We start from the raw sequence: 18,995 nt of genomic DNA, 5'->3' as shown, positions 1-18,995 counted from the left end.
TAGGGGTCAAAGTTCACTCCTTTTTTTCGTCTCAGCCTCTCATCTTTACTTTTCTCATTGAAAAACAATTCCCCCAAGACACATGCTTTGGAGCTTCACATTCTCAGTTCAAGATCTCTCAGTTGGAGTTTAAAGGTAAGCTCCCTCCCCCTCTCTCTCTTGTTTACTTTTTTAATTTTTGGGTTCTTCTTGAAATCCAAATCTTGCAATGTCATTCTTCACTTGGAATGTATGCCATCTGTCGGTGGTGCCTTTTTTTGGGTGTTTGGTGGGTTGGGTGGGGGCTTTCATTTGCTAGATCTGGATTCAACACTGTTGCTTCTATAGCTGAAAGTCTCCATCTTCCTTGTTCCCTTTGATGCTTTTTCTATATCATGTTAAGTATAGCCCTGTTGTGACATTGCACTCGCTCTATACTAAGAACATTGATTAGTATATATATGCAATCCTCTTTCTCTACTATCACTTTTGCTGTTTGAGTTTTTTGTTCTTCTTTCTTATTGAGTCTGTGATTCCATTTTTTGGACAGTAATTCTCACTTGATGTTTGCAAAAACTGCTTATTGCCCGAAATGTGGGTTCTTTGAGAAGCCTGAGCGACTCCCACATTGACTCCACTTATCATTCTGCGTTTATTTGGGGGCATTGTTAATTGCTCTTTTTCTTTTCCTTACAGTCTCTTTTTTATTTAAGCTGAGCTAGTGCAAATGGAGAGTGGAATAGATGGTGATGCTCCTTTAGATTATGCCACCATTCAGGTTTTTCCATCTGAAAACAGGTTAGTTGGCTTTTCGGAATGCGTTATTTGAGTTACCATATTATTCTCAGCGGATAGTAGCAGTTTCTTGTTCCTTCTAGGATATTTGATATAATTTAAACAATATTTTTTTGTTGTAACAGTTGTACAGACTAAAATTTGTTCTTACTAGTGATGCTCTTTAGTTTTCAGTGTCTATTCAACAGTATATGTGCATGATGGGGAGACTTCTTTGATATATTGTCACCAAGGCTTTAATGCTTTAGCTTTCCACATTCTACCTGTATATATGGAAGCATTTTAACGTTGGCTTCTTCATTAGTTCATATGATAGAACAAGAGGACCATCACTCAATAACCCAGCCCCAACCCATCCACAGGCCATTGGGCCTGGCCCATACCATGCAGTCCAAGGCCCAAGGGGGTTGTGGCCAAGCCCTTCTATGGGAAAAGCTTGGTTACTAAGGAGAGGGAATACCTCTCACCTATATACAGCACTTCCTCCCCTCTCCTAACCGATGTGGGACTCTATCAATACCCACCCCTTCAAGACCAACGTCCACGTTGGTCGAGCACCTTGGCCTGCCATGGCAGGGTACTCAGACTCAGGACTCGGGACCCTTCCCTATCCCTATCCTTTCGGCCCCATATAACAGACCAAGGCCCAAGGGGGTTGTGGCCAAGCCCTTCTATGGGAAAAGCTTGGTTACTAAGGAGAGGGAATACCTCTCACCTATATACAGCACTTCCTCCCCTCTCCTAACCGATGTGGGACTCTATCAATACCCACCCCTTCAAGACCAACGTCCACGTTGGTCGAGCACCTTGGCCTGCCATGGCAGGGTACTCAGACTCAGGACTCGGGACCCTTCCCTATCCCTATCCTTTCGGCCCCATATAACAGAACACCAAGGCCGGCCACTCCGCGGACGCGGCCCCAAGGGCCAGGGGCACGAGGCCCATGGATATCAGAGCTCCCCACAGGGCAGGAACGAGGGCTCCGATACCAATGATAGAACAAGAGGACCATCACTCAATAACCAAGCCCCAACCCATCCACAGGCCATTGGGCCTGGCCCATACCATGCAGTCCAAGGCCCAAGGGGGTTGTGGCCAAGCCCTTCTATGGGAAAAGCTTGGTTACTAAGGAGAGGGAATACCTCTCACCTATATACAGCACTTCCTCCCCTCTCCTAACCGATGTGGGACCAAGGCCCATGGGCTGAATCCCATGAAAACCTTGGCTGGTAGGTTGAGAAGGGACCGCGCTTATAAACTAGCACCTCTTCTCCCACTTAACCGATGTGGGACTCATGACAAACCCCACCCCTTCAATACCAATGCCCACGTTGGTCGAGCACCATGGCGGCCTGCATTCTGTGGGGGGCTTTCACTGGGCTAGGGCCTCACCCGTACCAGATCCACAGGTAGCCCTTTCCATGGCCTTTCCAGGGTCCATGGGCCCGGCCCAAAGGGCCGGTTAAGTGTAGCCTCTGATACCAATTGTCACGGCCCAACCCTCTTGCCAACCAAAGCCCAACCGACGCCCTTGCGGGCCGGCTGTAACCAAGGCCCATGGGCTGAATCCCATGAAAACCTTGGCTGGTAGGTTGAGAAGGGACCGCGCTTATAAACTAGCACCTCTTCTCCCACTTAACCGATGTGGGACTCATGACAAACCCCACCCCTTCAATACCAATGCCCACGTTGGTCGAGCACCATGGCGGCCTGCACTCTGTGGGGGGCTTTCACTGGGCATGGGCCCATGGGCCCGTGGGCCATGGTGCTCGACCCACGGGGGCAATGGGCCCTGCGGAGGGGCCGGCCATGGTGCTCGACCAACGTGGGCGTTGGTCTTGAAGGGGAGGGTATTGATAGGATTGTCCCACATCGGAAGATATGGGAGCTAAGGTGTTGTTTATGGGGGGAGGTATGGGCCTCCCTTAGTACCCAAGGTTTTCTAGTATGGGCTGGGAGGCCTTGGGTACAGCTGGCCCATATGGGTGGGTGTCAGTTGGGCCTTGGGTGCTGAGCGCGTATGGGCGCGACTCTATCAATATTGATAGAGTCCCACATCGGTTAGGAGAGGGGAGGAAGTGCTGTATATAGGTGAGAGGTATTCCCTCTCCTTAGTAACCAAGCTTTTCCCATAGAAGGGCTTGGCCACAACCCCCTTGGGCCTTGGACTGCATGGTATGGGCCAGGCCCAATGGCCTGTGGATGGGTTGGGGCTTGGTTATTGAGTGATGGTCCTCTTGTTCTATCATTGATATCGGAGCCCTCGTTCCTGCCCTGTGGGGAGCTCTGGTATCCATGGGCCTTGTGCCCCTGGCCCTTGGGGCCGCGTCCGCGGAGTGGCCGGCCTTGGTGTTCTGTTATATGGGGCCGAAAGGATAGGGATAGGGAAGGGTCCCGAGTCCTGAGTCTGAGTACCCTGCCATGGCAGGCCAAGGTGCTCGACCAACGTGGACGTTGGTCTTGAAGGGGTGGGTATTGATAGAGTCCCACATCGGTTAGGAGAGGGGAGGAAGTGCTGTATATAGGTGAGAGGTATTCCCTCTCCTTAGTAACCAAGCTTTTCCCATAGAAGGGCTTGGCCACAACCCCCTTGGGCCTTGGACTGCATGGTATGGGCCAGGCCCAATGGCCTGTGGATGGGTTGGGGCTGGGTTATTGAGTGATGGTCCTCTTGTTCTATCATCATAACTTCATATAGCCGAGTATTCGATACGTAATTCTCAGTAGAAAGAGAGGCCAATAGACGTTGAATGTTGGTGTGAATATGTGTTTATAAGTGGGAAAAAAGACCTTCCTTTCAACGGATATTAATTATAATTGGATCCTTCTTTTTCATCGATGCAAACTGGCGTGTAGGAAAGATTTCAACACCACGTATAATCTGTCACCTTTATATTATGGGAATATGTGTGAAAGTTCTGGTCTTTTATGCCATTTTATGGACGGTTCGTTGACTAATCACTCTAGTTGTAATAATTTCTAACTCAATGGTTCTTGTGTGACCATGCACTCGTGAGGTCACGACCAAGCATACTTAGGAAGTTATTTTACTCTAAAAATTGTTGTAACTGTTTCGGCATGACTTTATTTTTTTGTTAACGTGCTTGTGTGAGTAAAGTTGGCATGGTGCTGATGACATTAGTCTCCACCTAGTTTATCAGCATTCTATAATTCTGGCTTGTTCTTTGTTCTGAAGCGGGGTCTTATGTTCTTTTATTTTTTTTCTTGGCATCATATAAAGCACTTTAGAATGACAACTTATGTTTAAGGTTTGAAGCTTTTGTTTGCGGTAACAACAAAGTAGAAAAACTGTCTGTTGGGCTACTGGAACAACTCTTGCCACATTTACCTGGAGTAAATGATTTGTATGCCAAAGGATCCAATTGTACATTTACCCTTGAACTGCCTGAAGAATTCAGTCCTGCAGTGTGGTTCACAAAATCAACCATAAACAGGTTCTCAATCATTTTCTTTTTGTATCTCTTTTTCTACAGCTTGTTACGCACAAATTATGATCATCCCTCCTTTGTTGATTAAATCCTTGTATATTTTCTTAGATTCCTACAAATTGTGGCTTTTACGGATTTTTTAAATACTGGCAAGGGTATAGAAGGAGAGATATCTCAGTTGGAAGCAGCCAGAAAATTCCAATTATATTTGTCTGCGCAGGTTGTCTCTCTTGTCCTCTATTAATTCACATTCAAACATATAGAGTTGCTCACCAATGATATTTTTTTCCTTAGGTCCACCAGAATCTATCTGAAGGACGGGACACAGGTAACATCAAAGAATTTCGGAGTACTTCTTTCTCTGTTCTCCTTGTATTTGGTTGTTTTAATTGCATCCAAAATATTTTGAACTTTAGAGTTGAGAAGATAGTAATGTTGTTCTTTATTCTTTCTACAGGCTGTAACTCAATTGATACAGCGATAAATCTGAAAGTAATGCCTTTCTCCACAGTTCTTTATAACACCTTTCTCTTATTTCTAATTGCCTCTTCTACTAAATTAGGATGCAATTTTTTCTTTGTTGCTTATTTATTTTTTGACTTCTATTGATAGTGGCAGCTAATATAATTTATTACATGTCAACAGCATGAAAGTGGTAGTGCATCATCAGTCGCTTCAAAGTAAGTCGTCTTGATTGTGATGTTTACGATTATTTCTCATTTTGTCAGTATCCCCGCTAAGTTATTGGTGATACTATCAGGAATGAACTGTTACGAGCTATAGACTTGAGACTCACAGTACTAAGAAGGGAGTTAGCTGCAGTTTTAGAGCACGCTGCTGGTGCCAGCTTCTCTTCTACGGAAATTAGTGAACTAGCAGAGTTCTATGAAAATTTTGGAGCAACAGATTTGAAGTAAGGCAACCACCAAAAATAAATGTGGCCCAGGCCTTCATTTTTTTACGGGCTTCACAGAACTTAATTTGATTTTGTTTTGTTCCTTTCCCTCATGCTTAAGTCACCAATTTTTCAGTCGACAAATTATGACCAAAATATATCCTTTTTGGTATACTTTTTGCAGGAACATTTTCTGCAAGCTTTTGGCTATGAATCAAAATTGTGATTCTGATGGCCCCCTAAATGAAGGCAAGTCCTCCGTAACAAGTAATGTACATAAGATAGATAGCACAAGTAATGTACATAAGGTAGATAGCGACATTCAGATATCAAAACCAGTAAGGTCAGTGACTGCGGTAAAATATGGTGTGTCACCAGCGAAAGTGGCTGAGATTGAGCGGCTGAGCTCAACAGAAAGTGAGGAGTCTTCTGACGATAGTGAGAGAAATAGAACATCTGCAGACAGAAGTCGAGCTCGCATAAGATCTGCATCACCTAGACGGTCAGCTTCGCCAATGCGGAGGATTCAAATAGGGAGAACTGGTTCTCGTAGGCCAAACTCGCTAACTGTGAAGAGCCTTAGTCATTATCCTGGTAGAGAAAGTTCAACATCTCATAGGGATGTAGCTGCAAATACTATGGGAGACGAAGGATCTGAACGACCTAGTCAGAAACCTGAGAATAATGCAAGGAGCCTGACTGTTCAAGATGCAATAAATCTTTTTGAAAGGAAACAGAAGAATCAGACTGCAGATGTTCAAAGCCGGCTCTCATTAACAAACATCTCTCTTTCTGCCAATAAATCTGTGCTGAGAAGATGGAGTGCAGGTATGGAGAAATCCTCATCCCAGTTGGAGATGGAAGTTGCTTCCGAAGACTCTGATACAATGGTTCCCAATGATGTGGATGGAATGAATTCAAAGTCTTTGGTAGAAGTAAAACAAGAGCCTGATCTAGTATCAGGACTTCAAAATCCGGTTGATACGGTTGCCATGAGTACAGATATGCAAAGAGGAGAAAAAGTGGGACCTGATTCTGTAAATATTCAACAGGAAGCTATGGTAACCAAAAAGGTAGAAACTAATGGAGGATCAACAGCGTCATTAGAATGGAGCAGTCGAAAGGAAGCGGAACTAAACCAGATGTTAAAAATGATGGAGAAACAGCCTGTCAACAACTCAAAGCATCAACCAAGCAGAAATCAAAATCTCCCATCAGAGGTTAGAGGTGGATTTTATAACCACTACAAGGAGAAGAGAGATGAGAAACTAAGAGGGGAAAATGCTAAAAAGCGAACAGAAAAAGAAGCACAATTTAGAGCGATGCAGCGAATTCTTGATGAAAGGAAAGCCGAAATGGCCTCTGCAAATATGAATGATGTTAGTAAAAAACTACCCTTGTGTAAGCCCCAAAACTCGCTAAAGAGCCTGCATCACAATGAAAATTCCAAGAAAGAAACCGCAAAATCTTCTGCCACGAAGAAGGTTTCATCTAAACCGACCCCCTCACCTGCATCTCGTAAATCATGGCCTTTAACAGCATCACAAAGATCCATAACAGCACCTGCTAAAGCTCCTGCTGGGATTTCATCTGGGGGTATTACACCAACACAAAGGAAATCACAGCCAACACGATCACTTCCTCGTACAAGCCCAAAGGTGGAAAGATCCCAGTTAAGACCGAGGAATCTGAAGGAAAGCCTGCCCGTTAATAACCCGAGTTTGAAGAGTGTGAATGAGAAAAAGCAGCAACCAGTGAAAAAAGGTGGCAGAGCTGCAAAAGCCAAGGTTGAGGATTCTTCTAGAGATTGTTCTGGCATTGTTCCAGCAAAGCCTAGTTTCTATAACAAGATGACTAAGAAAAACAGCATAGTGCCACTGGAATCAAAGTCTGTTCTGCGTAAGGGACCTGCTGGTTCTAGGGTAGGTCCTCTTGTCGAGAAGAAAAAACATTCTTCTGACTTAGAGGATTCTTCAAAAAACTGCACAACTTTGACCAAATCTCAGGAAAACGAAGTGGTTGTCAAAACTTCTGTCGAAATGTGTGAGGATCATCATGATGCCCCTGCAGAGGCAGAAACTCTAGCAAGCAGCACTCAGAGTTCTGGTGAGATGGAGAAGTGTAACAATGAAGCTGCTGAAGTTACCGATGACTTCCAAAATATGGCAGAGCCTTCATTAGAAATTCTAGCTGAAGAAGAGTTGACAATCTCTCCCTCCGCCTGGGTGGAAATAGAAGAGCACGAAGACGTTCCTCATCCTGGTGATGACTGCAAATCTCTACTTTTGTCACCTGCCGATGGTGCAGCAATTGGATTGCCAAGTACTCGTGTCCGCCATTCTCTTTCACAGATGCTGCAAGAAGAAAGTAGTGAACTCGATAACATAGCATGGGGAAATGCTGAAACTCATACTGCCATTTTCTCTGCAAAGGATGCTCCCAAAGGATTGAAGAGGCTCTTGAAATTTGCTCGGAAGAGTAAGGGAGATGCAACTATAACCGGTTGGTCAAGTCCATCAGTCTTTTATGAAGGAGAGGAAAATGCTGAAGAATCTGGAGCTTCTAGTACGAGAAACACAGACAATCTGCTGAGAAAGGCAGCTCTTAATGTAAAAACTGATGGGCCGCAAAGGAGTTTGGCCTCTAGAGGAAATGACAAATATATGAATGCTTGTGAACTTCCATCTGGTACATTTGCTTCTTGGCTTTACCATCATTTTTTTGTTCTGGTCTTGTGCACATCATCCCATTTTTTCCAACTACTTTCATGATTTGACAGGACACTTAAAGTTAGATGAGATAAGGCAAAATTTTCATACATTTCATCCTTTTTCCATGTAATATACTAGATGTTTTCAAGTTTTACAACGGTTAGAAACATGTTCTTAGTCCAGAATCTCATTTTGTATTTATGTTCTTCACGCAGCTCAACAAAATATAAGTAAATTTGAGGCGCAGAGTTCCCACAGGTTGCATAAAGGCAATGTCCCAGCTTCAACCTCTGCGACTAAAGGTCGGCTTTTATTTCTATTCCATTCCGCTTATTTCCGTCATTTTCTTTCTTCTTCTATTTGATGCACTAATGTTGATTTCATCTTTTGTCTTTTTTCCCTCTTGTTTCCTTGTGTTTTTGAAATGATCCATGTCTGTAGAATCTATCATCCTGATACCAATTATCTGTTTCAGGAACGAAGTCATTCTTTTCGCTTTCGGCATTTAGGGGAAGCAAACCTAATGAAACAAAAATCCGTTGACTGTGAGATATCTGATTGTGGAGAGTAGGTCTTTATTATTTGCTTTCACCCGAAACCATATGCAGGCTATATTTGGCTTGACAAATATCCTTCTATGTGATTCTCACGTTTAACTGCATGTCATGTAGATTCAATGTCTTATAGTATGAACTTATATGCATTGTTCCCTGTGAACCAGTTTAGGCCACGGTTTGCCAGTTGGCCTCGCCCTGTATAAGAATCACTGAATTGTTCTGCAAGTCTGTAAGCTTTGCTGACCTTGAAATCATTTTAAGGCTTGATTATGTACACATGTAGCCAAAGGAAGCACGTTACTGCACACTGAAAGTGATATTGGTTTTTTCGAGTCCACTGTGTTTTTGTTTATATGAAACTACTCCAGCTTTTAGCCTTCAGAACTCAATATTCCAAAATTACACCCATGTTTCTCGTAGAACAACTGAAATTTCTGTTTTTATAGTACCATGAATATTGGTAACTATGAACTCAAGAATGTCTGTGGAGAGAAGTTGTTTGTGGCAGTTGAGAACCTGGATGTCATGCATTTACATGATATAGATAGATGTTCTTGTTGCCATTTGATGAAGGTAAATATTAATTTGTTGACAATGACAACACCTTTTGACCTTTATGGCATAACCCATATCAGTAAAATATATTTCCCCCACACCATCTGGTTTCCTATCAGACAGATTCTTGCCTGTGAATCTGTGATGCTCTTTTTTAAGGAAAAAGTTTACAGGAGGCTACTTTTTATATGATGCTTGTGTTGGGGATAAGAACTCTATCCCCAGGAAAGTAAAGTAGCCTTGTGACCTTGTCCATAGTCATTGAAACAAAAACACCTCCTTCTCTCCATCTGTGCCTCCTGAAATGGGGAATATCTGGATCGAAGTCTCCATAATTTCTGCTCGCGGTCTCCGCCGTACTTCCTCACTATGGAGGCTTCAATGGTATGCTGTAGGTTGGATTGATCCTAATAACAAATATTGCACAAAGATTGATGCTTCTGGGAATGCAAATCCTGTGTGGAAAACCAAGTTTGCAACCTTGGTCGGTGACTCAAACTTGCAGGACATGGCACTGAATGTAGAAGTCTACAGTAGAGAGCCTATTTTTCTGAGAGAGAAGCTTCTGGGGACTGCAACTGTTTCCTTGAAAGAATTTCTGTCCAACAACCACCAGAATTCCAATTCCTCAAGGCCTGGAACTGAAGTAGTGAGCTATCAACTTCGCCGGAGAAATTCGGGCAAGCCTCAAGGATTTGTTGATGTTTCTATCCATATTTCAGGGGAAAGGGAAGAATCAAGTTCATATCCAGGTGCAGGAAACCAAGGAGGATTTGTGCTCATGGATATTCAAGGTAGATCAGGGCATGCCTACCAAACAGAACAGCCTCCATCAAAATCAAATTATCCATTTATTCATCCAATGCCATACCAGGCCAGTTATTCAAACCCTATGGTGGCCGGATCAAGCCACCCGTCTGCCAGTGGACCGAGCTATCAGCCACCTCGCCCTCGGACTCCTCCACCACCGCCTCGAAACATTGGTTACATACCTACTTTCCTCCCTAGAAGAGATCATTCTGGAGAGAATTATGTGAATATGTCATCATCTGTAGCAGCACCTGGAAGAGGAGGGGCAAGACCTGGTTTTGCTCTGGGGGCAGCTGCCGGAGCACTTGTTGCCGGTGCAGTCATCTTTGGTGATGACTTCATGTCTGGATTTCAGGCTCCTGCAGGCTTTCAAGATGCTAGTCTTACAATAACAACTGATCCTCCATTCTGATAACATAAGTTACAATTTCCTGTAATCATCCTTTACTGCTATAATCATATGGCACATGTTTTTTCTTCTCCTTTTACAAAATAAATGAGCTTTCTCACAACTTTATTACTGAAAGCACTTATCTGCTTGCAAGAACATGCATGCAGAGTTCAGTCAATCTGTCATAATCTTCTAACATTCTCAAATCATTGCAAAAATTGGTAAGAAATTGTGTTAAAGTTGTCAATAAAGAACAAAAAGCTGCAAAATTGTTGGGTATACCAGGCCCAATTAGAATGAGTTGTGAGTGGTCCATCTATTAGACATTCAAAAGATCCTATAAATACCCGTAGCCTGTGGTGTCCGTTCAGATGGACATCCGAAAGACCCCAATAGATGACCCAAACCGGAAGAGCTGATTCCGATACTAATATTAGGATTTTCAACCCAATATAATCTTCTTAATGTGATTGGCAAGAAGGAAATAGCTACAACTGCTTCTGCGGAAATGAAATGGCTTACAACGCCAACAAGAAGAAGACGCCCAGACCGAATCGATGAGAAATCGAGAATACCCATCTACATACCCACAAACCCAATTCATGTTAACCCTCAAGAGCTGACAGAGCTCTACAGCACCTGCAACCACTCCTGCCACCGGTTCCCTCGGCTGGACCAATTGGGGAGAGTAGAATAAGAGGCAGTGGATTTGAAGAAGTTCAGATTGCCCTATCTCACAGCTATGTTATTGTTTCCGTCTTCGGCAACCCTCAACACGTAACTGCTACTGCCATTAATGAAAAGCAGAGGATGAATCAGATGGCCGATTTGGTTCAAAATCTCTTTCGGGCTTGTCTCTCCAACGAATATCATCCTCGTGGGGTTTGGGCGTGCTGTTTCTGACTTGGGATTGACTGCTTCCATCCACGATGTCATGGTGATTCTCTTATATTTATTTCAAGATGAATTCAATTTCTCTACCTTTTCTCCCGTCTATCTCACTTTTATGTGACTGTGATCTAGATTTCCTCCCAGGTTATACCTTCATTACAGCGGATGGAAATCAGCCGGATGATTGTTCTGATAATCATTTTTCATCAAAATGATTGGAATGTTGAACATGCAGGTTGAAAGCTTTTGCTAATTCCACCATGTCCAGGGGTTTTATGCAAATCTAAAGATTATCATAAAGAGTATGCTTGTTTTCTGCTAAAGCAGGGATAGATGACTGTTAAGCTCCTCCTTAGCAGATAAAGCAGACAGATTTAGTGCCCTACCAGACTGAATGGAGAATGAAAATGACAAGCAATGGTGTTTTTGTTGTTTAGATTTTTATATTTAACTATCATGAACTCTTCATTAGAAGCTAAACCTTTTTTCCAAACTGTTTTATACAAGTATACAAATTTAAAAGTTGTAACTAATATTGATTTTCGTTTTTTGTTATATGATGATAATCCTAACAACAAATGCTCCACCGAGGTTGATGCTTCTAGGTGCAGATACAGTATGGCAACATAGAATCTATTACTTTGGTTGATGTCTCAAGCTTTCAAGATGTGGCAGTGTGTATTTTCTCAGAGACAGGCTTCAAGGGACAGCAATTCTTATCTTAAAAAGTTTCCTCTCAAATTATAGGAAGAGATTAGAGATGTAAGGCGCCAAAGTGGAAACCTCTCTATACGTCAAAGGGATATTCAGAGTCAAGTTCACACCCAGATAGGTACCACATGATGGACTTGTCAAAGTTCGCAATAAGTTTTCTGTGTATCTGATCATTCTTCTGTGTATGTGTGGATTTTTCACCCCTTTTGTTTGTGGGTGGAGGAAACTAACATTTCCTGTTTCTTACCGACCGATGCCTTTGAAAGTATAGGTATATAAAACGGATTTGTAACCTGTGCCTTACCTCTTGAAATGGAATTTGGATCACACTTTACTTCTGATTCTATTTTTTTTAGCAAGTGAGAATTGATTGTATTTCGGCTTTGTAGGAGGTGTTGGTCTGCATGGAAAGGAGGAATACCCTCACCTTCTCTCTAGTGAAGCTGGATAGGGGCAAGGGCGCGCGAGAGAGCTGCCTCGCACGCCATTAGCCAGAATATCAATCAGAGCAAAATTATATCCAAAGTTTCCTCAGAACAACCGATGACTTGCACCAATACACCATCATGGATATCCACATTTTGGTAACAAGTCAGGCTTTTGGATGTGATAAAAGTAAAAAAAAATTAGCTTGTTTGAGGTTTTGAGCTCCAAGGCCTAAAGTCATTTGCTGCTGGTTCTTCCCAAGAAAGTTGATTCTTTGCTACCTTATGGAGGAAAAACTTGTTTATCTCAGTATCTTATATTAATCATTAAGTTTCCACCATACATTATAAGCTATTGCCTATACATGTTTTTTTTTTGTACTGCCTTTGATTTAGGTAAAGATTTTTGCTTCATTCATTATACTCTCTTACATTTGTCCTTGACCAGCTAGCTTGCCTTTTCTGCTACCAAAGAGAGTATAACAATGGAAAAATAGATTGATGGCTATGAAATAATGGGATTTTCTGCATATTTCTGTGAGCTGTGAATATACATTCTACACATCCTCCAGTATACATTGATTGCAATGGTAAAGGGAAAAAACAACTCCACTCAATTCCCCCCCTTTTGGTTAAGGAGGGAAGGGGACTCGAATTTAGGTACTATTAAGTCGAGTGTATGCCTTAACTACGTTGGCTGTTAGGTTGTTGGCTCCACTAAATACCCATTAGTGAGAACTTCACCTTCAACAATGGTCGAGTTGGATGTGGATGAATTCTTTCAAATGGGTATTGAACTCGACTCATTATCGATCATCACATTAACAATTCGCAGAAACACCAGGCACTTGAAAGAATGGACAACCACCACCATTAATCTCCCCTGCAATGCATACATAAATCAAGAGAAAGAGGGACCACAATGCATAGAACTAGCTCAAAATATATAACTAGGAAGAGGCAAACATAAATGAATTACCAAAACAAGAACATAGCTGAGGAAGTAGGCAGTAGGCTCATCCATATATGGCAATTGTTTCAAAAGTTGGAAAACAACAACAAAGCTAGTTAACTTTGATTAGAAAATTAAAAGGAAATTAGTCACTACACAACCCAAGAGGCCAAGACAACATACATTTCCAAGAAATATTGAAGTTTAAACAAAAAGAGAGAGATTAGAAAAAGAAAAGAAAAGAAAGTAAAGAGATATATATAGAGACCAACACCTTGAAAACAACTCCACATTATGAATATTATATATATGGGTTAGGCCACACTTGTACTGCAAATGATTCTTTTTAGAAAAAATAAATAGATCAAATGGTACTTTCCTCCCTTGATAAACACAACAATACTGTACTTCCCCAACTCCCAAACTGGCCATTAAAAGCAAGCAAAGTCCACTTTTGCACAGAAAAGAGAGATTAAAAATCACAACTGGGTGGATCTGATGATCATCTGCAACAACAAAGAATGAAAGAAACATTGACATATATACAAGTTTCAGTAGAACTTACAATGAAGGAAGGAAAGAATTCGAAGGAGCTCCCTTCAGTCCAAGCATAGAGAAAGAGAGATCAAAAGAAGTATCTCCCGCATCATTCACACAATCACAAACAGTAGCAAATAGTTTAATTAACATTTCATGTACTGAGTGTTTGAATGAATGAGTCGGCAGATACTTCAATCCCTTCTTTTTTCTTATTATCCATGAGTGGGCTGAAGGAAGCTCTTTCTTACTCTCATCACACCATTAATACCATTTATCTCTATATGTATATATACAATTCATTCATCCACTTCAACATACATATATATATACATACATACAGACATACATACATGTAGATATGTAGCTCAGAAGGGAAAAGAAGACAAACATGAACATTGGACTACAATAATTGAGGTCTGAAATCATTATCAACAGTATGTTGATATGTTGTCAATGATGCATATAAGACCACTGCACCCAAACAAATTAAGCAAAAACATGATGATGGTGATAAACAGTTTTGTGTTTTTTACATAATGAACACAGACAACATCAATAATATTCTCTGCTTACTTTCTCTACCTTTCCCAGAATATGCGCTAATTGAGTTCCTTTTTTTTCTCATTGAAAGAAAATTCTAATCTAACTTACTAGGTTTTTCCCCAAAATCTAACAAAAAAATAATTTTGAGGAACCAGAGTTGGGAAAAAAAATTAATAACCTAATCCTATGACCCAGAAAAAATTAAGATCCCAGCCTAAAATGTCTGCAACTACACATGAAGGGGTACTATACTACTATTCAGCTACAGAAATAAACAAGAAGAAGTAGAATGTGCAAGTTAAAAAAAAATAACTAAGCAAATTCAAATACCACTGATGTTGCACATAGTTAAGGCATATTATACTTACAGTTAGATGTAGGGAAAGAAAAATCCAGCCTTCATGTATGAACAAAGAAATAAACTTACAATTGACAAAGCATCAATCAACTGACCCGAAAGTGATCTAATCATATTGAGATGGGATCAGCGTATATAAGAGATAATAACGAACAATTAGATAAAAAAAGATTCAGATTTAGCTGCTATTTCATATATATATAATAATGAAAACCCTAAAATCTTCAAGAAATGGGGGGTAGGAAGGTGAAACCCTAACACCCCTCAAATATTCATTGAGCCACTCCCAGTGACTCCCAGTGATTGATGATGCATATGAAAAAAAAATTGAGGAAACAAACAGATCAGTATGAGATAACTTGAAAGAAACAGGCATGGTAGTAGTTTATATATATATACATACTATATAGTACTGATATTTCAAGTAATTAAAAGATATTTAGAGAGAGAAAAGGAAAAGATGAACAGTGACTGACTGGGCACAGTGCGAAGAGAAGAAGATGCTGATGATGATATGATGGGTCATTGTCTTCATGAGAGTCACACAGGGGGAAGAAATAAAAGTACTGACCCCCCTCTCTCTCTCACAGATCTTTACCAAATCTCTTTCCACAATGAATGAATTAGTGAGAAAGAGAGATGTTCAGGGTATTCTGTAGCAGAAATGTCAGTAAACACTAAAAACACAAACAATCTCTCTCCATCTCTCCATCTCTCCATCTCCATCTCTCTCTAGTCTTCTAAGCACATCTATCTGCTGCCAAGTAGTATATAGTATTTACTAGGTACTAATACTCAGAACCGGAGAGGATTAGCACAGACAATTGACTCAGTCCAAAATAGGGCAACACTGAATTATTGGAGTAATTAGTTTAATTTGTTTAAAAAAAAACATAGAAAAACCTACGTGTATAGATCAGGAATTCTCCGCTAAATATCTCTATTTTTAAGCTGTTGGATTTAACTAAATGAGTGACATTAAAATTGATTTAGAATTTAAATGTTAGGGTTTAGGAAAAAAACTTTTAAAAAAAAAGTTTTAGGTTTAGTTTTGAGGGTTTAGGCTTTAAACTTTAGACTTTAAGGTTTACTTTTTAGAATTTAAGTTTAGAGAGGTTATCAAAAGTCTCATGGAAAAATGGGTGATGAATTTGTAAAGAAAAAATCTTTGGATGTTAAAAGTGTAACATTCTATATCTTTGAGTGCTATAAAGTATAATTAATCTAAAATTATATTAGGAAAATACTTTAGGTTTAAGGTTTAGGATTGAAGTTATGGTTTAATCTCAACCATTTGATCGATCCAATGTTTTAAAAGTAATTATAATTAGTTAAAATAAGAATTTTTTTATAACATGGAACCCACCACCCAATTGCCCTGAGCTGGGCAAAGATTCATCTCACAAAATGTTATGATGGAAATATCCATGGGATTTAAACTCACGATCGTCCTTGCTTGCGCTAAGAGTTAGCGCGATCAATTTTACCATCTCTGACAACCACCCGTTATTTAGCTAAATCTATATATTATACATAGATCAAGACATTATGTTTTGGGGTTAGGACAGCAGTGATATCAGCAAACATATATCATCATAATATAGTGATAGGTCCTATCCTAAACCAAGAGTTATAATTTTTTTTAAAAAAAAATATGCACACATGTTTATGTCTGCTATTTGCTTATATTATTTTTGTTCACACAGACAATTGGCACCGTCCAAAATAGGGCATCAATGAATTATTGGAGTAATTAATTTAATTTGTTTCAAAAAACATAGAAAAACCTTTTCATCAAACATATATAATCATATAGTGATCATCCTACCCTAAACCAAAAGTTAGAATTTTTTTAAAAAAAATTGTGCACATGTTTATGTATGCTATTTGCTTATATTCTTTTTGTTTCGGGTTTAGAGTAAATAGTATAAATTTTGTAATATTCATAGTGTGTGTGGGATCAATGGATAGTATAGTATAAATTAAATTGAAGGAGCTTGTAAATACATGTTTTCTCATTGATTTACGTAATCCAACTTTAAGAAATTAAATTTACAATATTTTTTGAAAAATGTCATTGACCAAATTGTATTCGTTTGCCCAAAGGGTAAGAGAATTTGAGGCACTAAGGCATTCAAGCCACCATAATGATGGATTATGAGAGAATTAAAATAAATACAAATAATGACCATCGCCAAACACTCCTGAGTGACATTGTGTTACACCAGACAATCGCTGAACAACACCGTACTCCATTGGGCTACGTCGGGTTACATAGACTGAAAAAAAAATCAAACAAATAACACCATGCTTCTAAATCAAGGATATTGGCCTCTTCAACAAGAGATGCCGATCTCACTCAGATTTGAGAGTCTCATCATTATGAACTAAATATATGTCGTTGGAATACTCCAGAAACTCTGATGATCGAAAATCCGCAACAGATGGAGGAGATCTAGAATTGGAGGAAAGAAATCTTGAATTAAACCTTATTCCAACTCAAAACATGAGAAAAGTCATAAAGAATGAGATCGAAAACAGTAACAGAGGAGGAGGAAGTGAATACGAAGGATCTTCACCTCCCTCCTCCAAATAGATCTTGAACAGTTGAGAGAGTTTTTTTTAGAAAGAGAAGGGTTAAATTTACTATTTTTTAGTGTCGGGTCTTTCAACTTTTTTAAAGTAATACGTCAATAGATTATTTAGCTAAAGTAGGTGGGAATAAGTCTTAAAAGGGAAAGCATTGGCCTTGTGGGAGCCTTAAATGGTGGGTCTTTCAATTTATGTTGATATACAAGAGATCAGTGTATATTGTAGCAGTACTTATCATCTGCAACTTATTGTAGAGTCCCTGTGATCCACCTCAACCTGGTAAACCTCATAAGTAAATAAAGTTAGGCCCCATCACTCAATTTAGGGAGAAAATTGAACCCCATGACTATCACATGATGTTTTGTCTAGGCTGGAAATAGACAAGTTGATAGTACATTTGCAATGAACACAATAATGGATTGATTGCACTACATTTATATGTTAATGGCACAACATATTAAGAGCAACTCAAATCAACCCAAAATGTGATTAGAGAGGATTAAAATAAGATTCACCTAAAATAAATATATATATATATATATATATTTTTTTTTTTTGTGAAAGTGGGGAAGGGAATATCTTCATTTTAGTTGGGGTAGCAAAAAATCGATTTTGGGTCGGTTCTAGATCGGACAATATCATTTGTTTACGACATATTTACATGTCCATACCTTAATCCGGATTAGATTTCGAACATACCTAATTGATCAAACACATATTGATTTAAATTCTAACAATAAACTAATCCGGGTTAGGGTCTAGACAAGTAAACTAGTGTGTTTTGACCCGGAGGAACAAATTATTTTTTTTTCCCCCTGTTTGGATCAAAATTTCAGACATATTATTTATGTCCAACCTTGACTTAATCTGAATTGAACGAATTCGATCATAACATAATTTTGCCACCCTTCTCTAACCTTGCTCAAAAGACAATGCAGTACTGTATGTCATGGAGAGTGCCATGTCGGGGAGTCCACAAATTAGCTGGCAAAGAATAAATTCAGATTCTTTACTGGAAAATCATGCCAACACTGTTTGTTTGTGGTCAGACCAAAAGACCACATTTCATGTACGTAATTGGTTCTCCAACAGCAATGACATTTGGCCATATGACACATCCCCAACCCCCAACAGAAGAAAAAGAAGAAAGAAAAAAGTGACAGTACTGCTCCATTCTTCTTCTGGTCAAAGTGGAAATCAAAGAATCCACAACACTAGAGGAGTAGAGGGGGCTTGGCTTTTGCTTTTTTATGTCATCCACTGCACCACCACACATTTCTTGTCAATGACAATTCCAAGTTCCCACATCCCTCCATAGTGGGGAGCAGCAGCAGTTCCAGTGGGCCACAACCCCCATTTCATACAGATCATTCTTTGCTGACTGCTGTACTCCACCAACGCCTTAGTAAATCATAAGAGTCAGACTAACCAAGTCAGTTTAATCTTGCTTAAGAAAGAAAAAAAAAACACAGAATAAGAGAAGTTTAGACTCATACATCAAAGCTTTCTCTGCACAAGGAATGCGAACAAAAATAACACAGAATTGATGATGGAGTTGGTGAAGACCAAATGGAAACAGAAGGATATTAAATGTGGCTCAAGTTCTAATTCCTCTAAATATGCAGTGCAAAATGGGAAATTTACAAAGAAGTTAGGGGAGCGACTAACATATCTGTGGATACGATTTTGACACGCATCTATTTCAGGAAATATCCCGTCTCCCCCACTCTAACCCATGACTTTATGGAGATGGAAAAAATTGAGTACCCAAGTGACCATCTATCCCAAGAACGAGCGATATCCAATAGCTTGGATGTAAAATTCGCATCCACAACATC

At 40.0% G+C, this 18,995-nt stretch overlaps 2 protein-coding genes and 2 long non-coding RNA genes across 6 annotated transcripts; 3 read left to right on the top strand and 1 right to left on the bottom strand.

Annotated features, from left to right (window-relative positions):
- Window positions 1–8,723, top strand: LOC119992527. Of its 3 annotated transcripts, none has more exons than XM_038839457.1 (11): window positions 1–132; window positions 674–777; window positions 4,052–4,229; window positions 4,332–4,443; window positions 4,518–4,551; window positions 4,681–4,715; window positions 4,869–4,903; window positions 4,984–5,136; window positions 5,303–7,806; window positions 8,045–8,131; window positions 8,305–8,723. In XM_038839457.1, the coding sequence occupies exons 2-11, from the start codon at window positions 744–746 to the stop codon at window positions 8,370–8,372; spliced, it is 3,240 nt and encodes a 1,079-aa protein (XP_038695385.1). In that variant the 5' UTR covers window positions 1–132; window positions 674–743; the 3' UTR covers window positions 8,373–8,723. The 3 variants fall into 3 exon arrangements, with proteins under 3 accessions (XP_038695385.1, XP_038695230.1, XP_038695310.1); XM_038839302.1 differs by having other exon boundaries at window positions 2–132; window positions 4,044–4,229; XM_038839382.1 differs by having other exon boundaries at window positions 2–132; window positions 4,044–4,229; window positions 4,332–4,445; window positions 4,523–4,551.
- Window positions 8,724–8,883: 160 nt separating this feature from the next.
- LOC119992717 lies at window positions 8,884–10,266 on the top strand. The gene has a single exon (XM_038839532.1). It carries the CDS (start codon window positions 9,246–9,248, stop codon window positions 10,161–10,163), a length of 918 nt encoding a protein of 305 aa, XP_038695460.1. The 5' UTR covers window positions 8,884–9,245; the 3' UTR covers window positions 10,164–10,266.
- Window positions 10,267–11,239: 973 nt separating this feature from the next.
- On the top strand, window positions 11,240–12,513 carry LOC119992782. The gene is made up of 2 exons (XR_005466422.1): window positions 11,240–11,865; window positions 12,137–12,513. It is a non-coding gene; the product is annotated as an uncharacterized LOC119992782 (long non-coding RNA).
- A 27-nt stretch (window positions 12,514–12,540) lies between these two features.
- LOC119992835 lies at window positions 12,541–15,314 on the bottom strand. The gene is made up of 2 exons (XR_005466423.1): window positions 15,042–15,314; window positions 12,541–13,630 (listed from the first exon to the last, which is right to left on the bottom strand). It is a non-coding gene; the product is annotated as an uncharacterized LOC119992835 (long non-coding RNA).
- Window positions 15,315–18,995: the final 3,681 nt, after the last annotated feature.

This window comes from Tripterygium wilfordii, chromosome 1 (genome assembly GCF_013401445.1).
Source record: "Tripterygium wilfordii isolate XIE 37 chromosome 1, ASM1340144v1, whole genome shotgun sequence".
In the NCBI taxonomy this organism is placed as follows: Eukaryota; Viridiplantae; Streptophyta; class Magnoliopsida; order Celastrales; family Celastraceae; genus Tripterygium; species Tripterygium wilfordii.
This window is presented reverse-complemented; position numbering and strand designations above follow the sequence as displayed.